Source organism: Bos taurus, chromosome 24, assembly GCF_002263795.3.
Source record: "Bos taurus isolate L1 Dominette 01449 registration number 42190680 breed Hereford chromosome 24, ARS-UCD2.0, whole genome shotgun sequence".
NCBI lineage: Eukaryota > Metazoa > Chordata > Mammalia > Artiodactyla > Bovidae > Bos > Bos taurus.
In genome coordinates this window covers 57,365,145-57,387,114 of record NC_037351.1, presented here as the reverse complement: position 1 = coordinate 57,387,114, position 21,970 = coordinate 57,365,145, and the positions used below count along the sequence as shown (strand labels likewise).

The window sequence follows — 21,970 nt, the reverse complement described above, 5'->3', positions numbered from 1 at the left end:
ACCATTTTATATTAGAGACTTCAGGGTCTTTGGATTTTGGTATCTGCAGGAGTCACGGTACCAGGCTCCCCATGGAGACTGAGGGATGAGTGGACATTAAGTTTCAGGACATTGAGTTCAGGAACTCAAAAGCAGATTTGTGTACAACAACTACATTCACTTATAATGTAAGGTTCGCCCAAAAGTTTGTTCAGGTTTTTCCATAACATCTTACAGGAAAACCTGAACAAACTTTATGGTCAACTCAATACCACTTCTGAGAGTACATTAAAAGTTAGTATGTATCATGATAATATTCATTTTCATAGTTGCAAACCTTGCCTTGTGAGTACTTGCTGTATACATTCTAGGGAGTTAATTCTGGCAAAGTACTTAAAGCCAGATTTGCTTCTGAAATTGCATTTCTAAAATGAAATCTAAGTTGTATCAGTTACATACCTGTGCACGCACACAGAATACACAGCTACCTACCATCAATCTATATAAAACGTTATTTGCAGCAAACTGATGCCTCAGGCATATCTCTGGTTCTTTGAAGATACTTTCAATTAAAATACTTTTTAATTTTACCTATTAAATATATTACCTTTTTGCTGTATACTGTTAATTAGATTTTTGTTTTCCCAAAGAGATTTGATACTGAACGTGTCACAATCACGCAGTTTGCCTTATACATAAAAACCCTGGAAGGGTCACTTACATGAGTGATGGCCTTGATCATTATGAACATTCAGCTAGTAATGGGACAAAAATGGTCTTTTTGAGGGACATGTATACCGACAGAAGTACAACATAGATACAGATTCCTAAAGTACGGTGCTCTAAAATATTCAGTTTTTTTTAAAAAATGAAGCCAAAATTAAAGATTAGGACCCACTTACCAGTCTGTTTTCATCAAATACTTCAAACAGGAGTCTGTGATTAGATGGATTTACCTAATAAGGGACAGAAACAATATGTTTTAAATGGGCAGAAATAATTCCAAGGAATGAAGTAAGGGACTGAAAGAATAAAATACTTTATAATGCACTCAGATCAACTGTACAGTGTAAACAACCTGCTCTTCCATCAAAGTTTTCTATTATTGACTTCTATATTATTCCATGCCTAATATTTAGACATATCAGAAGAAAATGGCTTGAAGCGCTGCTTTTCTAACATAAGAAAGGATACTTCTAAATGGTTTTTAACAGTTCCTAAACCTGCCCTGAAAAGGCACCCTCATGCCTGTACACCAAGGCTACGCCCTCATCAAGGTCTACGCCTGAGAAAATTTCTTAGGCAACGATCAAAAGTCATGAAGGAAATAGTAAAAGGCAGTATTCACCGCTGTGTGCACGCTTTTTAGGCACCATCTCCTTATTAAATAGCAAAACATATGTCCCATTTATTCTCAAAGCACCCTTGTGATGTATACAACTGTTGCTCCAATTTCACAAATAAGGAGTTGAGACCAGGAGGGTAAAGTAACTTGCCCAGGAGCCCACAGCTAGTATGCAGGGCAACCAGGAGCTCCACCAGGCCTGGCCCAAGTGTCTACAGAGCCCACGCTTGGAGCCATTAGAGAAAAGAGAAATAAAAGATAGCCCCTCTTCCAGCAATGGCAGGGTCAGTGTCAGAGCCCCTGGGCTTTTGGTGTCTTTTTGCTTCTTTCTGTCTCTTTCCCCAAACCTCACTGAAATAGCAGGAATCGTTCTTCAGACCCAAGTGTCAGGTGCAACACGTTCTCATTTCTATCACTGTACATAAATCCTGGAAACGACCTTCCTCAGGAAGGACTCCTCTCTCACTAGCAGAGCCCGTGGGGAGTGTGAATCCTCGGATGGCTTCTCCAGGGTCAGAAGGGCTGTCAGTGGCAGAGCTGGGGATGGGACCCAGGTCTCCCATCACTAAGCCTCAGCTGTCTCAGAAGGGAGAAGTGAAGGAAAGAACACGGCTTGTGCTCCTGACCCCTTGGCTTGCTCTTAACCTGGTGATGGAGCAAGCAGGTTGGCCGGGGGCGGGGCGGAGGGTGGGTAGTGTCTGTTTGAAAGCTCAGTGGACCAGTGAGTCCACACGCCGTGACAGGGGCTGGGATGCAGTAGGCACTCAAAAAAGGTCTGTTCAATGAACGGGACAAAGAAGTTGTTAAATGTGCCCCCCTCCCCCTGCCAAATCAAGTTTACGTATCTTTAGGACTAATATAACTTGAAAAATATCTTGAATGTACTAAAATTTTTAGAAATGTGGCCAAGGTGTTTAATTAATTTTTGTTTCCCGCAAACTGAAAGACGTCTAAGTAGTTTGGAGTATTACAAGTGGAAAGCTGTATCTGAGAGTGAGTTACGGGCCAATAACACCTATCTGCCTCCATTACATTTTCGGTCTTTCACAAAGTAATTTAAAAATGTATCTGGTAGTGAAACAGTGTACAAGCCCGTGTGTCCCTCAGTTTCAGTAGAGGCTAGACATAGGAGCTTACCAAGTATTCAAATATCAATGCCATATTTTAGCTCTGAACATAATAGAAAACAGATGTCATATATAGTGATCTATGTTCGGAGCACATAAAATATATAAAATACTGTTGTGACTGAAAGGAAGAAATCAGGACCATTATCATCAGTCTAATGGCAATATTGTGCTTTGGGAATCTATACCACTCAGAAGATCTTATCTAGAATACTTCTGGAGGTAGAGTATTTTTAATAACACAGCTATTCAGACAATTAAAATTAATTCATCTTGAAGAGAAAAAAACATACTTTCCATTAAATAACTGAGCAGCTTAATAGTTTCAAAATTTTAATACCAAAAAAAAAGCAATGACCACATAAACTCACTGAAAAGTAATTTCCATTAATTTACAGAATTCAGTCATTTCTACATGTAGCTCTTCTAGATATTAAATATAAAAGGTTGAGGAAATTTTACCTAATTTGGTGATATTTAAACTTCAGAGGTAGTTTTATATTACACACATATGCTCACACTTAATATCTGAATTGTAAAAATTTTCTTTCCAAATTGGAACGTGATTAGTAAATTTCAGGCTTCTTTTTAATCATGCTGCTTCTATTGAGCTTATACCTCACTGAAACAATTAAGCTACTGTTTTAATTTTACTTTATTTTTTAAAGAAAAATTTGCATAGGAAAGCTAAACTTTGCTATTTGGATAACTTTCTTTTTGTTTCCCTCAAAGATCCCCAAATGAAACAAGTCCAGATTTTGTTACCACTAGTTATAGCTTTTAAAAATTTGGGATACGCTAGAAAGCTACCCAACCTTTTCTCATCTTAAAAGGAATCTCAATAAAAATTTAGTAGCTGTAACTGAGTGAGTCTGTTGAGATAATATACCAATCTAGTTATCAATAACAATTATGATCCCTCACCCCAAGAAAAGAAAAACTTACTCTAAAATAAAATTCTTCATTCCACTTTGGGTTCAGCGTCTGGAAGAGAAATCATCTTGTAATTTCTTTTACAGTCTTTGGAACGTTAACAGTTACTGGTACAGTGCAGTCCACATATTTGCTTAAACTTTTTTTTTTTTCACTAAAAACATAGCTAAGAGATTTTCAAAATGGCAATTAAAGAAGCACTTAAGTTATCTGAGACTATTCTATACACCAAACTAGATGGGGAGGGGATGTGTGTATGAAACGGATAAGAAACCATAAATTTCATGCCATCAACCAGAAAGAATAATGTCAGACGCCTACAAAGAGCCATCACCATGAAAGTCAAGATATTCTTCAAGAAATTAACATTGATATAATTATTCAATAAAGAAGAAATGGACTTTTTTCACTTCCCTCAACCTGCTACAAATCTGTTTTGGAGAATCATGAAGCAGGTGGCAGAAGGGTGACGGTATTCACTATTTACACAAATACTGAAATCTAAAGACTATTTTATAAAGAACAATATTGATGATCAGATTATATAACATGCAAAAACTGCCCGTTATAAACCGAAAGTGAACTCTTTCTCCCTAAATAACTAGGTTTACAAATATTCACCTACCGATGTACTTCAATCCTCTTCTCTGTCCATCCACACCCATCCATCCATCCATCCATCCACCCATCTATCTGCCTGGCAATCCACATAAACATACATCCTCTGGAAGACTACATATACACATGTGTTTGTGCATTTGGACAAGCATTATGCTCTGAAATGAACACATCTCTCAAAAACTGTATGTAAAAATGAGACTGAAAAATCACCCCCTCACCAAGGACTACAGAGATTTTTTAAGTTAGAATGATATTTGCCTTTATTCATCTATCTTTCTGTAAAAACTAGTGCAAGAAACAGCAAAATAATAACAACACAAAGCATCATAAAAAACAAGCATAGGATGTATACAACACTGAAATGGCATTAAAGAAAAAAAGAGTCAGCAATTTCGACACCCACAGCTCAAGGGGGAAATCTAACCCTAAATAAAAGGGGCTCACGCTTCTAGTTCCGGATGGAGCCTGGGATGGAAATGAGTGAACGCGAGCAAGAGGGAGGAAGGGGAGAGGTGCTTGCAAGCTCGGGGCTGCGGGGGCTGCAGAGGGCCAGGAGACCCACTTCGGGGAGACGCGGAGGGGGAGAGGCAGAGGACAGGTGGGGTCGGGAGCAGACAGGTGAGGCCATAGAACGCGTGCAGTGCCAGGCACCCGCCCACGAGGAGCAGAGGATGATGCAAACGGTTCTTCAACACCCCGCGCCGCACAGAAATACTAACCGAGCCGGGCACACAGCGCAGCCCTCTCCCGTGGGGCGGAGGAGGGGGCCCTCGCCTCGGAAGGAAACGCGGTTCAGTGCCCCCCGATCGCGGCTCCGGTTCTCCGCTCCTTCTGCGTCCCGCGGGCAACCAGGTCCCCGGCTGCCTCCCCCGCCCAGCGACAGCGCCCAACAGGGAACAATGGCCTCCGTCCTTCTCAGGAATCCTCCCCACCCATCAAAATACCGGCCCCTGCTCTCCAAACTCTCCAGATTTTCAGGGCCAGTCGGAATGCCAGGTGGGAGACACGCTAGACTGCTGTCTCTTCCTTTCACAAAATGACCTGGCAACAGACCCCGGGCGTCTGCACAATAGCAGGAAGAGTTACCATTTTTTAAAAGCCCTCGCGCGCTCCAGGAATTGCTTATCACTGGGTGTATTAGATTGTTTACCCCACAAAGATAGGAAAGGAAAAATAACGGGGATCCATAAACACTACTGAAGCACAGATAAGAACAGTACTTTTGGTAGAAAACATGCACCTTCAATAAATGCCCCGAATATTCTGGGGTATTTATTTATTTGGGGGTAAATATATGATTTAACAGATACATATAAAAACATGAAGTAGATGTATTAAGATATAAGTATAGATATAAATCTATGTTCTAATGTATTTTATAGATGCATATAAAAACATGGAAATATGAATTAAGGTATAATTATGGAAACAAATCTAATGAGCTCATGCATGTAAAATTTAGAAAAGTGAGGCATACATACACACATACACATACAGTTTTATTGTTAATATTTTTTATTTGTTTCCATGTAGCTAAGCAAGTATTTTGCTTCCTTTGGTAATACCTGTTTTAAGCTAAACCATTCCCATTGTTGCTACCAAATCCACAAGCCACTCCATTTCATTAAATATATTTTAAATGGCTTTAAATTTCTTTTCATAAACTAACGAGTCAACAAGAACAAATCCATGTTTTGCTTTATTCTTTGCAGGGAAAAAAACTGCTACTGGTAACAATGCTTCTTTGAATACCGCTTTTATAGTAAAAAATCCATCTGCCAATCCAGGAGATATAGGAGACCTGGGTGTGATCCCTAGGTTGGGAAGATCCCCTGGAGGAGGAAATGGCAAACCACTCCAGTATTCTTGCCTGGAGAATCTCCATGGACAGAGAAGCTTGGAGGGCTACAGAGTCCATGGGGTCATAAAGAATCAGACATGACTGACCATGCATGCACTTAACTAAAAGCCAAAACCAGTGTCTTAGATTAATATTGAAAAGTTTGATCTCTGCTGAATTTATAGATTTCATACTAAGAGAGGTTTAAAATAAAAATACTGCCAGCTTAAAACAAAAACATCTACAAAGCTCAAAGACATAATTAAATCAGATTAAATTATGACTTAAATGATGTTTAATTAAGGATGGGCACTTACCTTTTTAATTGTTTTTGTTTGTACCAAAGCAAGTTCCCGATTCTCATCCGCTACGTACAGTGAAAGTTTCACGTATGGATCACTGCAAGAAAAAACAGGATTATACTTTTCAATTTAAGAATACAAAAAAGAAAGCAGCCATAACCTAACTGAAAATGCAAAAATGTCAGTTAGTGACCCAGTTTATGTAAATGTTACAAACTAAGCAGTAACATTTTCAGCATGCTTACCAGGGAAACATACTGAGAAAAGTTCCTGACCAAGGATGTTTATTTAAAACCAAAACTAACATGAAACTCATATTCTAACTTTAAAGATCACCTTCTCTATTATTAAGTTAAAAGAATTAATTTGCTGTAGTTTCTTTTTTCTAAGCACATTCAGATTCTGGAAAGATTATAATTAAAATAATTAAAAATTATTAAAAGGCATATAAAATTTGTCCAGATTAGCAAAATCTAGCTCAAAAATTTAGTTTGCATCTTATTTTTATTCTGATTTCCATTATGTTGGTAAAAATTATTTTTCTTTCAGTGGAGGTAAAACAGGCATTGTTTATCTAAACCAACAAGTATCACCTTATAGAGTAAAAGACAGACACATATATAAAAAATTAAAGCCCAGTAAGTCAATAAGAGAGTTGCCCAAAGTTACAGACTGCAGTAAAGTCTTTTTTTTTTTTTTCCAGTTAACTTTCTTTTTTTTTTAATTTAATTTATTTGTAGTAAAGTCTTGATTAAATTTCAGGTTTCCTGACTACAAGTTCCAGAGTTCTAATCATTTCCTTGGGAAACTAAAAACTTTTAGCCAGAAAGTATACTGAAAGGATACTTAATGTGGATTATCTACTTAGAACTTGGTAAATCCACTCATCGTATGTTCTAGAGTTGCTCATACTAGGATAGCTCAAATCTAGTTAAGCTAAAAGAATCTGGAATCCAGGGTCTTCTGTTTCACACTTGGAAGCCTTAAAATCATAGAAAGGGCCTTCATGTATTCAATCCCCAAATTTTCACACATCTAATTATCTATAGCCGATAATTTATTTTCTTCCAATTTGAGAATTATCCTTTAGTAGTTATACACTGCGGAGAAGGCAATGGCACCCCATTCCAGTACTCTTGCCTGGAGAATCCCATGGGTGGAGGAGCCTGGTGGGCTGCAGTCCATGGGGCTGCTAGGAGTCGGACACGACTGAGCGACTTCACTTTCACTTTTTAGTTTCATGCATTGGAGAAGGAAATGGCAACCCACTCTAGTATTCTTGCCTGGAGAATCCCAGGGACGGGGGAGCCTGGTGGGCTGCCGTCTATGGGGTCGCACAGAGTTGGACACAACTGAAGCGTCTTAGCAGCAGCAGCAGTTATACACCGTGACTATTAACTCTTATTTTGCAACATCCAAGGTATTTCTAAAGATTATACGGAGCATTGTAAAATGCTAAAACATTGGTTTTTATTCTATAGCTCAATAAATAGGCTGTGAGGAAAGAGAAAGTGACAAAATGCAAAGTTTAGTACTAACAGAACTGTACTTGATATCCGAAAGACAGAAATCAAGAGTCAGTGAAAAATACCGTTGGTGTACGCCTGTAGTATTTATTGCTCATAAAACGCATCTTAGTGGAAGCTACAACACATCTCCTTAAACACAAAAAAACCCACAATAGAATTTGCTCTGTTATATTCTGAGTAGATATATATATATATATATATTTTAACATTCTGGTTTAGAAAAAGGTATTAGTTAACCCTCTGTCACTTATCCATAAACCATAGATACTTTTTCACTAAAGGACATCTGACCAGACACACCTACTCCTTCTGATCTGGACACACTCAGCCTCAGAATAAAGACGAATCAAGAGCCAGGATGTAATCTAGGTTTAAAGACCCCGAGACCATCTTTCTAATCAGAGTGATGGTCTGGGAGATGATCAGGAGATTATTTCTAGGGTCAGTGTTTCTCTGGCTTTAGCATATGAGAATTGCTGGGGAAAAGGGACAGTTTAAACACAAGAGTGCTTGGGCTCCAACCCCAAGACCCCACAAAGGTCTAGTAGGTCTGGGGTGGGATCAAAGAACTTGCGTTTCAAACACCCACCCACTGATGCTGCTGCTCGGGATTCAGGAATCACACTCTGAGAACTACTGCTCCACATGGTATCTGAAAAGAGTATTTCCCAGCTATAGACACCAATTTTCTATTTCCAGCCACCAAGTTATTGCTAAAAAGAGCTCACGGCCTGCTATCTCTGTTATCTCAAGAACAGCTCCCAGTCTGCCACAGAGGTGCACACACGCTCACACACACACACAGTCCCACATTATGGAGAAGACCATGACCTCTGCTGACTGCTGTCTCTTCCCTCCATGCCCCTTGGCTTTCATGATTGCTGCCTGTTACATAACTGCTCTAAAGAGCCAGGCACTCACTCTGATGGGGCATCCACCTTCTTCCTCTAATCACCTCCTGACCTCAGTTTATGCCCCCTTGAAGAGTTCACAGTGAGGGACACATGCAGTTGAGGGTGTGGCCTCTGAGTCTGGGACAGTGTCCCCTAGCCGTGATGAGGAAGGCTTGTCTGCGTCTGTCTTGAGTGTGCATCCAGGCAGAGGCAGGTGCTGGGTGACTACCTGAAGGTCTGACCAGGAAACTTCCTGGAAGAGAATTCAGGGTGAAGAGAGAACCAAAGGCCAAGGTGTGGGAGCTGGAGAAAGGAGAGGAGGGTGCACGTTCAAGGGGAGGGAGCACAGGGCTTGGGTAGGCTGCTGGAAGGACAGGGGGTCCAAGAGCCTGGGGGTGGTGGGAGGGAAGCCCTGCCCAGGGGCTCTCCCTTTCCGATGGCACAGCTGCACCACCGCCACCAACACATGTCTACAGAGACCACACTGCCGGCACGCTAGTGCTAGTGAGCTGGGGAACCGGTGGGCAACAGCGAGGACCGAATCATCAAAGGTCAACATGGACATTCACGCATAAAGAAGATACGGCACGCACACACAGTGGAATACTGCCCGGCCATAAAAACAAGAATGAAATGATGCCATCTGCAGCCAGCATGGATGCAGCTAGAGATTATCATACCAAATGAAGTCAAAAAAGAAGGACAAATACCATATGCTACCACATATATGTGGAATCTAAGCTATGAAACAGAGTCAGCGACGTAGAGAATAGACCGGTGGCTGCCAAGGGGTGGGGGTGGCGAGGGGTGGACTGGGAGCTTGGGATTAGCAGGCGCACAGTGGCACATCCAGGATGGAGAAACAAGGTCCCACTGGGGAGCACCTATGGGTGCACATATATCCCTATAGAACCTATATTCCTATACACCTGTATTCCTATAGAATGTAGGAACTATAGTCAACATTCTGTGATAAACCAGGAGGGAAAATATGACAAAGAAGGTACATATATATCTATTCTAGTTGTCATGTATGGATGTGAGAGTGGGACCATACAGAAGGCAGAGCACCGAAGAATTGATGCTTTTGAACTGTGATGCTGGATAAGACTCTTTGAGAGTTCCTTGGACAGCAAGGAGATCAAACCAGTCTATCCTAAAGGAGATCAACCCTGAATATTTATGAAGACTGATGCTGAAACTGAAGCTCAAATACTTCAGTTCCCTGATACAAACAGCTAACTCATTGGAAAAAGACCCTGATGCTGGGAAAGACTGAAGGCCGAAGAAGAAGAGGGCAACAGAGGATGAGATGGTTGGATGGCATCACTGATTAAATGGACATGAACTTGGGCAAACTCTAGGAAATAGTGGAGAACAGGGAAGCCTGGTGTGCTGCAGTCCATGGGGTCACACAGAGTTGGACATGACTGAGTGACTGAACGACAACAATACGCACACACGTATATAATTGAGTCACTTGGTTGTACAGCAACACTTAACACATCATAAACCAACTATGGTGGTGGTGGTTTAGTTGCCAAGTCGTGTCCTACTCTTGCGACCCCATGTCAGGCTCCTCTGTCCATGGGATTCTCCAGGCAAGAATACTACTTCACTTAAAAAATTAAAACTTTTGTAAAAGATAGTTTAAAAAAAAAAAAAAGACATTCATGAATGGCCCTTAGCTCAGCTGAGTGAGGATAGCACTTTCCCATTTCACCAAGGGGAAGGCTGGAGCAGAAAGGTGCGATACGGACAGGGCATCAAGCATCAGAGAATGAGCAGGGAGATGCCAGCGCAGCCTGAGCAGCCGTCAAATCCGCCTCAACTACGAGCACAGCTGGAACCAGCACCACCATCCCCGCTACCACCAGCCCAGCACCCAGCCGCCGTCAAGCATCCATCTGCACCTGGCCAATACTCGTATGTAGCATCTCACTCCACTCCCACCATAAGCTTCTGAAGCTGGCACATGTTTCAGATGAGAAAATGAGAAAAATCAAGCAGCTTGTCCATGGTTAAAAAGGAAGGGAGGAAATGGGAAGGAACACAGGCATCTTTGCTCCAGGATCCAACCCTCTGAGTGCCTTCCCTCAATATGCTACGCTGACCACCAACAGAGCTGCCTGAAGAAATGTCGAGGGGCAGGAGTTCTCAAAATTCTGCTGAGTTGGAAAACCTTATGTGCTGTAACTGCCATTATGACCTAATCTGTATCTTACTTATTTATTCATTTGGCTGCACCAGGTCCGAGTTGCAGCATGTGGGATCTTTAGTTGCAGCATTCGAACTCTTGGTTGGGGCACATGAAATCTATTTCCCTAACCAGGGATCGACCCCAAGCCCTCTGCATTGGGAGCTCAGAGTCTTAGCCACTGGACCACCAGGGGGCTGTTTTAGCTAGCTTATCTTATTTTCTTGTCCAACTCTGGTTGGGGGAACAACCAGACTTGGGCGGTGTCTTTACCTTTAAGGAAGATCACACTTTTGAGATCTTATCTCCTCCTCAACACTCCAAATAACCAGCTGCGTGACCTTGAACAAGTCACTTGAGTGCTCTGAACTTCGATTTCCTATCTCCCAAATCAAGAGGCTTGGACTAAATCAGTGGTTTTCATACGACAGATGCAGCAGAGCCCTAGTTCTGTGCAACTATCTCAGGATAACTACAGGTTAGAACTTTCACCTTAATCTGTCTTATACATTGGTTTTTCATATTAGAATTTTCTTTGGCTGGGGTTCTATAACTTAAAAAATTAAAGCCACTGGGCTGGTTAGAATATTCTGAACCTCAGAACAATTAGAACTTACTTTTCTTCTTTCATAGTAACAATAGCCCAGCCCATTTTAAGAAAATATGGACCAACTTCCTGAAGATAAACTAGGAAGAGAGAATAAAACTCTACTCTCTCCATCAGGGCATGAAAGGTGAAGTCCACAGCAGTGAGTATAAGAAACCATTCCTGATCATCACTTCAGTTCAGTTCAGTCCCTCAGTCGTGTTCGACTCTTTGCAACCCCATGGACTATAGTACCCCAGGCCTCCCTGTCCATCACCAACTCCAGGAGTTTACTCAAACTCATGTCCATCAAGTCGGTGATGCCATCCAACCATCTCATCCTCTGTTATCCCCTTCTCCTCCCACCTTCAATCGTTCCCAGCATCAGGGTCTTTTCAAATGAGTCAGTTCTTCGCATCAGGTGGCCAAAGTACTGGAGTTTCAGCTTCAGCATCAGTCTTTCCAGTGAACATTCAGGACCGATTTCCTGTAGGATGGACTGGTTGGATCTCCTTGCAGTCCAAGGGACTCTCAAGAGTCTTCTCCAACTCCACAGTTCAAAAGCATCAATTCTTTGGTGCTCAGCTTTCTTTATAGTCCAGCTCTAACATCCATACATGACCACTGGAAAAACCATAGACTTGACTAGGTGGACCTTTGTTGGCAAAGTGATATCTCTGCTTTTGAATATGCTGTCTGGGTTGGGCATCACTGGGGTGATATTTTATACATGTTACCCACTTCTAACACCTTACGTACCAGGTATCGAGAACACATCACCTGGGAAACAAGCAAAAGAAAAGCACGAGGTGTGGGTGTGCCTGGGGCTAGGCCGAGGAGCAGCGAGCCTCGTCACCAGCTTCTCGTTCACTGTCTTCACCTCAGATGACCTTCATCTGAAGGTGATGCTCTGCGGGAGGGGTGGGAGGAAGACTCCAGCTCCCGAGACTTCTTCACACTGATCCACAGAGGCCCCCCGATAAAGGTGGCAGTTCCGGAAGAACCTACTGCCCTCTGAAGGATACTTATCAGACCCTTACTGTCTCCACACCTTTACTACAAAAGGTCAGCCAAATCCCGAGGCTGATGGTAGGTTATGCTCGAGGCTTCCCTCCCCCTCGCCGAGAACACCAGGTCTAGGAAAGACACATAAAGAAGCGCGTCTGCACCTTCTCTTATGGGGAGTAGATATAGGGTACAGCTGTAAGGGTAGAGGGTTCTGGTTTTTTAATGTTACTTCCTATATACTGAAGATTGTTGTTGCTTTTATTAACCATTAATACATAATACTTTTATAATTAGTAAAAAAAAAAAAAAAAAAAAAATCTGGAAGGGCATGGAGGGAAGTAGGCAAGACGACTGTGGGTCTCCTCCATTGGTGCTTCTTCATCGGTGCCTGTGACCATCTCCACTGGAGTCTCCAGTCTCAACTTCACCAACTCTCTAAGTGACCTTCAGACAGTCACTTAACGACTCTTAACTGCAGGTGGTTTGTCAATGAAATGGGAACAATTCCTAACTCAGAGTATCACTGTAAGGATCAGAGGATATTATGTACTAATATTAGTGCCCACTTCACCAAATACGCAGTATAAGCGCCCCATAAATGACAGCCGTAACTGTGATTCTGTTTTTCCCTCTTTCAAGACTTCTGAGGTTCTCTGTTGCTTCTTCAAAGCCCCTTGCTCCTGAGGTGATGGCGGATCTGACCTGACACGGATTACCTCATAGTATAAATTGGTGCCAAACACAGCATCTTAAGTACTCCGTGCCTCCTCGTGATTCATGCTTGTGGAAGCCCTAAGGGGATCTGGTGGAGATGAGCAAACTGGTCGTCTTATTTACAACAAAGCTCATTGCAGTTTACTCTTGACAACCAGTTACTGGTGTGCAGTACAGCTCGGGCCTGGCATTAACATTCCTCTCTACGAAGCTCGATGCTGTGTGGATTAGAGAAGACATTCTTTTTGTCAAACCTTTTGTTTTCTCTGCTGCGTACTGAAGCTATTGAGGTATTACCTTCTTTCTTTTCAGCTCTTCCAAGGAGACAAACTGATATTAGGATTCAAATAGCATCCTAGTACTAACTGAGTAGGGCTTCCCTGCTGGCTCAGCAGTAAAGAATCTGCCTGCAATGCAGGACATGCTGGTTCAATCCCTGGGGCGTGAAGACCCACTGGAGAAGGAAATGGCAACCCACTTCAGTATTCTTGCCTGGCAAATCCCATGGAGAGAGGAGACTGGTAGGCTACAGTCCATGGGGTTGCAACACAGTCGGACATAACATCGAATAAACAACAATACAGTAACTGAGTACTTGCTGTATTCCAGACAAGGACACAGGCATCACAGATAGAAGACACTGGCCCATCTGAATGGGGCACAGAACCTGGCACACACTGTGCCAAGTACTCTGGCACTCGACACTTATAATATAAAGACTGCAGGGCTACAGGCCTGTTCTGATCTTAACCAGGTGCCAAGAATTCAGAGACGGGTCTCATTCTGCCTTCGCGGCCACTAAGCAAAAACAGCACACGTGAGGTCATTTCTCAGGCAGAGGTGGAGATAAGACTTGCTGGGTTCCCCATTGCTCAACCTCCCGGGCCACACTCAACAAGGACAGTTAGGCCTGATGTGTCCCTAAAGGGGTGACCCCCCCCTCCATCTGAGTCACCCAAGTGCTCTATGATAAACCGCAGAGTGGAAAGGCGAGTCCTGTTGCACCGATTACTTGCTCATTTTTTGCAGACTGGTCTTTGATGAGACCGAGGTACTCTTTTCAAGGAGGCAGGGGAGTGGGGGGACCCGGGAAGAGAGGAGCGGGAAGCTGCCTCCACTGGCGAAGCGCTCTGGGGGTTAGGTTCAGGCTGCACCACCAGGCCAGAACGGTGGTGCCATGTCCGCCAGCTAGAAACCTCTCCTTCCGAGAGGCTGGACTATTACGAGAACAGTGAGAACAGGTTTCGTTTTTCAACCATGCCTCCTGTGGGAGCACTCCACCATCACCTGAAGGAAGCAATCATTCTTTCCCATAAAATGAAGTTGCTTAATATGCTGCCGGGACAGTATGTAAAAACATCCCGTCTTTGTTCCCTGTGAGCAAAGAGCTGAGTCTAACTTAGCATATTACATAACACTGTAAGTCAAATTTATTTTGACTACCTGATGTATGATACACTAAAACTTAGCTAACCCAGAGAAAATTTCATTGGAAAACCTGTATTGCTGAAGGTTTCTGCATACCTTTCCACTTTTACTATCACAGTCAGTGTTACATAAGTTACTAGTATCTGTAATAAAGAAATAATGCAAGACATTCACAAACCAATAAGGAAAAATGTTAGCTAGAAACCGTGAGGTAATAAATCACATGAATATAGGCGATCATATAAAAATGGAAGTTTTCATCTAACAAGGGGCCACAGATTCAAAAGCTAACACTTTCTAAAAAGAGGCAGACATATTAATACTCTACTACTGCAAAAAAAATTATCACAAGTTTTTCTAGAAAGCAATATGGCAGGAGGTATCAAACATTCAAAGAATTGGTGCCTTTGATTCAACAAATCTATTTCTAAGGATTAATGCCAAAGAAATAATCAGAGATGTAGGCAAATATTTATCTGCAAAAGATACTCATTACAGCATCATATATAAGAAAAAATTAGAAGCAACTTTCCAGTCCAAGAAAGAAGTGATTAAATAAATTATGGTGTAATCATCTGCTAGAATATTATAAACCAGAAAATCGTCATTTCAAAGAATATTTTTCATTGGGAAAAAATAATCATAGTATAACATTAAGGAATAAGCATGGTCTAAAACTGTGACTAATTCTATATATATGCAAAAGTAATTGAGAAAAATGGAGCTAAAGTTAGTCCTTCTTTCTAGATGACAACTTTATGAATTATGTTTATTTTCCTCTTTGTGGTTTTTATTTTTGCTAGATTTTCTACTGTGAGCAAGTACTACTTTGATAAGTACAAAAATTATGAAAATAACAATAATAGTTACGTATGTGCTTCAACTATAATACACTCTTCAGCAAGGCATGAAACCTTGTAATTTCAAAGTTAGCCTACACCTTAATAAAAAAACCCAAAGAGCTTCAGATGTTTTTTCCTACCCAGAAAATTGCCTTAAATGGGTGACTACTGAAGATTTTTGAAAGAAATATGCACATACCTTCCAACCCTTGACATTTACTGAAAGGCATGAATTACACTCTGAAATACGTCACTTGTCACCAACACTGACAGTAAGTTGCTCTTAAATATGTATGACCTTTCAACAAATGCCAGAAAGGAATGGGTCTACTACAGACAAATGCATTTTTAGTTTTGTCCAAGGGAGCTCAAGAGGCATTAGAACTTTATATTATAGCTTAGGTGGAGGCATAATCCTCCCAGACTTGAAAGCCACCGTAATCAAAACAGCATGGTACTGGCACAAAAACAGACGTGTGGATCCCTGGAACAGAACAGAGAGCCCAGAAATAAACCCACACACCTCTGGGCAACCAGCCTTCACCAAAGGAAGAGAGAATCTACGATGGGGAAAAGACAGGCTCTTTGCAAGCAGTCCTGGGAAAGCTGGACAGTCGCATGTAAATTAACCAAGTTGGAACTCACCCTTACACTACACACAAAAATAAACTCAAAATGGCCTAAAGACTTAAAGATGTGACACCGTAAAACTCCTAGAAGAGCACATAGGCAAAACATTCTCTGACATAAATTGTAGCAATGTTTTCTTAGGTCAGTCTCCTAATGCAATAGAAATAAAAACAAAAACAAACATATGGGACCTAATCAAACTTACACACTTTTGCACAGCAAAGGAAACCATAAACAAAACAACAACCTATAGATTGGAACAAAATATTAGCAAATGATGCGACTGACAAGGGCTTAACTCCCAAAATATACAAGCAGCTTATACAACTCAATAATTTAAAAAAACAATAACAAAAAATGAGCAGAAGAAGATCTAAATAGACATTTCTCCAAAGAAGACATACAGATGACCAACAGGCTCATGAAAAGATGCACAGCATCACTGATTATTAGAGAAAAGCAGATCAAAACTACAATGAGATATTACCTCACACCAGTCAGAATGGCCATCATTAAAAAGTCTACAAATAACAAAAGCTGGAGAGGGTATGGAGAAAAGGAAACCCTCCCACTCTGTTGGTGGGAATGTAAATTGGTGCGGCCACTGTGGAACCAATTTTTAAAAACTAAAAATAGAGTTGCCATATTGATCCTGCAACCCTACTCCTGGGTATATATTAAAGAGAAAACTATAATTTGAAAAGATCTCTGTACCGCAAAGTTCATAGCAGCACTATTTACAATAGTCAAGTTACAGAAGCAATGGAAACGTCCAGCAACAGACGAATGGATAAAGAAGACGTGGTGCATACACACAGAATACCGCTCAGACAAGAATGAAGTCATGCCGCGTGCAGCAACATGGATGAACTTAGAGGTCATCCTACTAAGTGAAGTCGGAAGGAGAAAGACAAATACCGTATGATATCACTTACCTGTGGAATCTAAAATATGACACAAGTGATCCTATTGACAGAACAGACCCATAGACATAAAAAACAAGCGTGGTTAACAAAGGGGAGGGTGGGTAGAGGAGGGGCAAATCAGCAGACGCAAACCACTCTACGCAGAATGGATAACAAGGGCCTATGGCATAGCGTGGCTTCCCTGGTGGCTCAGTGGTAAAGAATCTGTTTGTAATGCAGGAGGTGTGGGTTGGCTCCCTGAGTTGGGAAGATCCCCTGGAGAAGGAAATGGCAACCCGTTCCAGTATTCTTGTCTGGGAAAGCCCATGGACAGAGGAGCCTGGCAGGTTACATTCCATGGAGTTGCAAGAGTCGGATACGACTTACTGACAAAACCACCATCACCACCACTGTATAGCCCGTGAGCTATATTCAACATTCTGTGATGAACCATGATGTCGAAGGATATGAAAAAGAATGTATGTATGCGTATAACGGAATCACCTGACACCAGAAGCTAACGCAACACTGTATATCAACTGTATTTTGACTTAAAAAACAAAACAAAACTACAGTTTGGGCATATTCTGTGACGCTGCTGAAAAACACACTTTTGGATATCTCAGGAATGATTCTGTTGTCTGGAGCAGTTGGTGGTTTACTTCATCCCAGCGCTTTCCCCGTCACTCAAGGCTTGAAATGGCTGGTCAGGATGAACCCTCTCCTCATCCCTTGCCATCTAAAACAAGGTTACTCAGTGGTCCCAACCCTGGATCCCAGGGACCCACGGGGAGCAGGGCGGGGTGGGGAGATGGGAGTACTGTAAGTGAACTGCTTATCTCTGACACATATATACACAGTTCTGTTTATCTCTATGTAGATATGCACCAGCTCATGAAAATATTTAAGCTAAAACAGTTTGCTTTTTTAAACAATTTTAATTAAAACCAATGTATTCTTATCTTCTGGTAGTATAAATATCATTCAGTAGTATAAATATCATTCATTCATGTCCAGATAGCCGTCAAAGGAGGTTGACAGTTGTGATGTGCCTTTATCTCCAGCATTTTCTCTTATGTGTTTTTCCCATGTATGTGCAATCATAAGAGATTAAGAAAACACTTTTCTTTTATGCTGCTGCTGCTGCTGCTAAGTCGCTTCAGTCGTGTCCGACTCTGTGCGACCCCAGAGACAGCAGCCCACCAGGCTCCCCCGTCCCTGGGATTCTCCAGGCAAGAACACTGGAGTGGATTGCCATTTCCTTCTCCAATGCATGAAAGTGAAAAGTCAAAGTGAAGTTGCTCAGTCGTGTCCGACCCTCAGCGATCCCATGGACTGCAGCCTTCCAGGCTCCTCCATCCATGGGATTTTCCAGGCAGGAGTACTGGAGTGGGGTGCCATTGCCTTCTCTGTTCTTTTATGCTAGTAATAGCTTAATAGAGCCAAGAGAGATAGCAACTCACAAAGTCCTAAGGGAACAAGGCACCCAGAAACTGCTCCCTTATCAGAAATTGTTCAGTAACTAATCCCTCAATAGAGTGTCCATCATTACAAAGGACTGTGGTAGGCACCAAGGGGGAAGGTCAAAGAAATGGGGGGCGGCGAGGTAAATAGATATATAATCTGCCCTCAAGGAGGCTGTCTACCCCTGCTCCAGAGAAACCAAAGTCAGACAAGAGTGAATGCATGTAACGCAGAGGTCACCTTTATGAAAGTTGGCTAGGCAGACATATTAAGAATTCAAAAAGTCATAAATTTTTATGATTTTTCTCAGATGATCTGAAATGCAGGGACAATCTTATGAATACAAACAGCAACTTGCAGTGTTATTTATTAAGTGCTTTCTAACTGCAGAGTATTGTGCTTGGTGCCTTATGTATACATCATCTCGAGTCCTCAGAATGACCTGGTAATAAGCAGCCATGAAATTAAAAGACGCTTGCTCCCTGGAAGGAAATCTATGACAAACCTAGACAGTGTGTTAAAATGCAGAAGCATCACTTTGCCGACAAAGGTCGGTTTAGTCAAAGCTATGGTTTTTCCAGGAGTCGTGTACAGATTTGAGAGTTGGACCACAATGAGGGCTGAGCTACAAAGAATTGATGCTTTCGAACTGTGGTGCTGGAGCAGACTCTTGAGCGTCTCTTGGACTGCTAGGAGATCAAACTAGTCAATCCTAAAGGAAATCAAACCTGAATATTCATTGGAAGGTTTGATATGGAAGCTCCAATACGTTGGCCACCTGATGCAAAGAGCTGACTCATTGGAAAAGACCCTGATGCTGGGAAGGACTGAAGGCAAAAGAAGTGGGCAGTAGAGGATGAGATGATTAGATAGCATCACTGACTCAATGGACATGAATCTGAGCAAACTCTGGGAGACAGTGAAGGACAGGGGAGCCTGGTGTGCTGCAGTCCATGGGGTCTCAAAGAGTCAGACACAACTCAGCGACTGAACAACGACAACAAAGCAGGATGTTAGTAATCCCCGTTTCACGGATGAAGAAAGGATGATGTCCTCATACATATGTGCACACGTGAAATGCCATGGAGCCGTTACAGTGGGATTGACGAAATACTTGATGTAGTTGCCTGTGCTCTGTTTACAAAGAAAATTTAAAAAATATAATCAACCTATATTAGCAAATAAAATTAAACTATAAAAGCAAGCAAACTTACTGCATTATAAACATATCAAACTATAAAATAGTGTTTATTGCTGCATTTACAAGATCATGAGTGATTTTTTTTTCTTCCTTTCATATCTCTCTATACTGCAAATGATGGGGATGGTCACTATTTAGACTGGAATGCTGAGGCAGCGAGGTGATACAGCTGGTCCCATGGCCAGCCTCTCCCCGCCCCCCGCCCCAGTGAACTCCCACTGCAAGTGGTCCCCCAAAACAGCAGCAACCAGAAAACTCAAGTGACACATATCATACTTATGTCAATATAGTAGGGAGGGGTAGAAAGCACTTCCAACTTTAACATCAACCTCTAAGTGAACAATCGCCTTCCTTTTTAAGTAACAGAGCAAAGACATCTCAAAGAGCCTTTAAAGAAAGGTATATAAACACCAAGTGGAGTAAAAACAAACGCCCTTCCTTAGCATCCCTGTTACGTATCCTGTGGGTGAAACACGCTTCATCGCCACTGCAATAGGGTCTATTTGTGGGGCCACTGAAGTGATGTTTAGTTACCATATCAACACTGAGCATCTCCTTTATCATCCCTTTAGGGGTTTTTAAAAATCCACTCTGCCAAAGGCGGCCCCAAAGTGTTCTCCCCCATGAACAATTGGAGGGGGGAGCAATTCAAATCATTCATTTATAAGAGAAATGATCCATTTTCCAAACTGGTTAGAAGAGACTGCACGAAAGCATATCTTCTGAAAATGTAGTTCAGAAATACATCACATGACATGCACATCCTCAAACCACAAGCACACAAACAGCAATTATTCAACCACTTGAGTGCTTATGAGTGAATGGCCAAAAGTAGCGATTCATGAAGAGATGTTGTAAATGTGGATTTCTCAAATTAGAAATGGTACAAGAAAGTTAAAACCACTTTGGATCATTTTCTCATGGCATATAGTAGTCTCGTCTCTTAATATGCAATAAACATTACAGACATCATGGAAATCTTTGGCCAAATGAGATCACTATTTCAAATACTACAATTATACATGCCATTAATTTCAAACTCCCATATGACAGTTCAGAGGTACTTTTAATCACTTTCTTCAACTTTTATATGAATGGTCATGTCTGTTACCTTCCCACAACTAGACCAGCATAAAGTGGTAGATAATAACCTGAACCCCTAAGACCCTTACCTCAAGGACTGTGGAAACTGTAACCATAGGAATGTGTACCAAACTATAACCAAAGGAGTACGTACTTGTATTCAGACCAAAAACAGAGAGAGCTCAAGTTCACTTTATATAAACTTTAAATAGTCCTTAAAGGCCCTGGCTGAACAAAAGTCTATATATGAATCATTTCCTCATTATCTCTTATCACAACCCCACAGACACTGTTTCATGAACAGACATTTGTTAAAAAAAAAAAAAAAAAGTGATTTTAAACACACACACAATAAAAGAAGTCGTACTATTGTTACTTAAAAGAGCATTTGGTCTTTGTCAATAAATTGTGTGTATTTAATTCATTAAAAAAAGGTCCCAGAAAAATGTCCAATGGGAAATAAATATACTCACAGGACAATACAGAATCAGCATAATATATGCCTGTTTTCAAATTTACCATACAACTAAGTTCATATTTCATTTTCAGCTTTCACTGATGTGAAGTATTTATGTAGGTATCCTACTTACTTATGTAACTGGAATAATTAACATAACCCTAAAGCTGTAAGTTTTCCAAGACCAAGTTATGCCTAATATAATTGTAAATTCCCTTACCAAATGCTCCACAGAATTAATTCCTGCCTGGAGAAGTGTTACCAGCTGGAAAATATTCATGTCAAGCGTTTAGCACCAAGGGTAATAAACTTGTAGCAGAAGTGAAGGGGCAGGAATCCCAAGAGGCTGTTCAGGCAGGAACTCTACAGGCGGGGCAAACGCGTCAGTAACAGAAGCAGGAATGAGTCTAAGGAAGAGCTCACTACGCAGGACTCTCCCATGTCTCCATCAGAGAGGAGCGCCTCAACCCTGCCTTTGGGCCCCTGCTGGCAAGAGAATCCTGGGCTGGTTGGTAGTAGGCTTGAATCTAAGGGGTCCTATGGGTCCTAAAGAACTGTGGGACCTAAATGCTCAATCTTCCCCAAAGAAGATCTTAGAAAACCAGAGTCCGAACCTACTACTTAAGCAGTACGCTGGGCTTCCCAGGTGGCGCCAGTGATAAAGAATCCACCTGCCAATGCAGGAAACCTAAGAGACTCGGGTTTGATCCCTGGGTTGGGAAGATCCCCTGGAGGAGGGCATGGCAACCCACTCCAGTGCTCTTGCCTGGAGAATCCCATGGACAGAGGAGCCTGGCAGGCTGCAGTCCATGGGGTCACACAGAGTCGGACACGACTGAGCATCTGAGCATACCATAAGCAACATGTGCTCTAAACTCTAGCAGAA

General features: G+C 41.8%; 1 protein-coding gene across 14 annotated transcripts in view; it reads right to left on the bottom strand.

Moving 5' to 3' along the window:
* The window catches only part of NEDD4L (NEDD4 like E3 ubiquitin protein ligase), a 386,984-nt gene that overhangs the window by 163,511 nt on the left and 201,503 nt on the right, over positions 1–21,970 (bottom strand). For 13 of the 14 annotated variants that reach the window (XM_059881094.1, XM_059881095.1, XM_059881096.1 and 10 more), the window contains 3 exons: positions 6,163–6,244; positions 3,397–3,435; positions 882–935 (listed from right to left, as the gene is read on the bottom strand). In XM_059881094.1, coding sequence (XP_059737077.1) covers positions 882–935; positions 3,397–3,435; positions 6,163–6,244 — 175 coding nt within the window. Of the gene's footprint in view, positions 1–881; positions 936–3,396; positions 3,436–4,724; positions 4,810–6,162; positions 6,245–21,970 lie in introns of those variants that run through there. The other variant, XM_024984485.2, reaches the window with a different exon arrangement.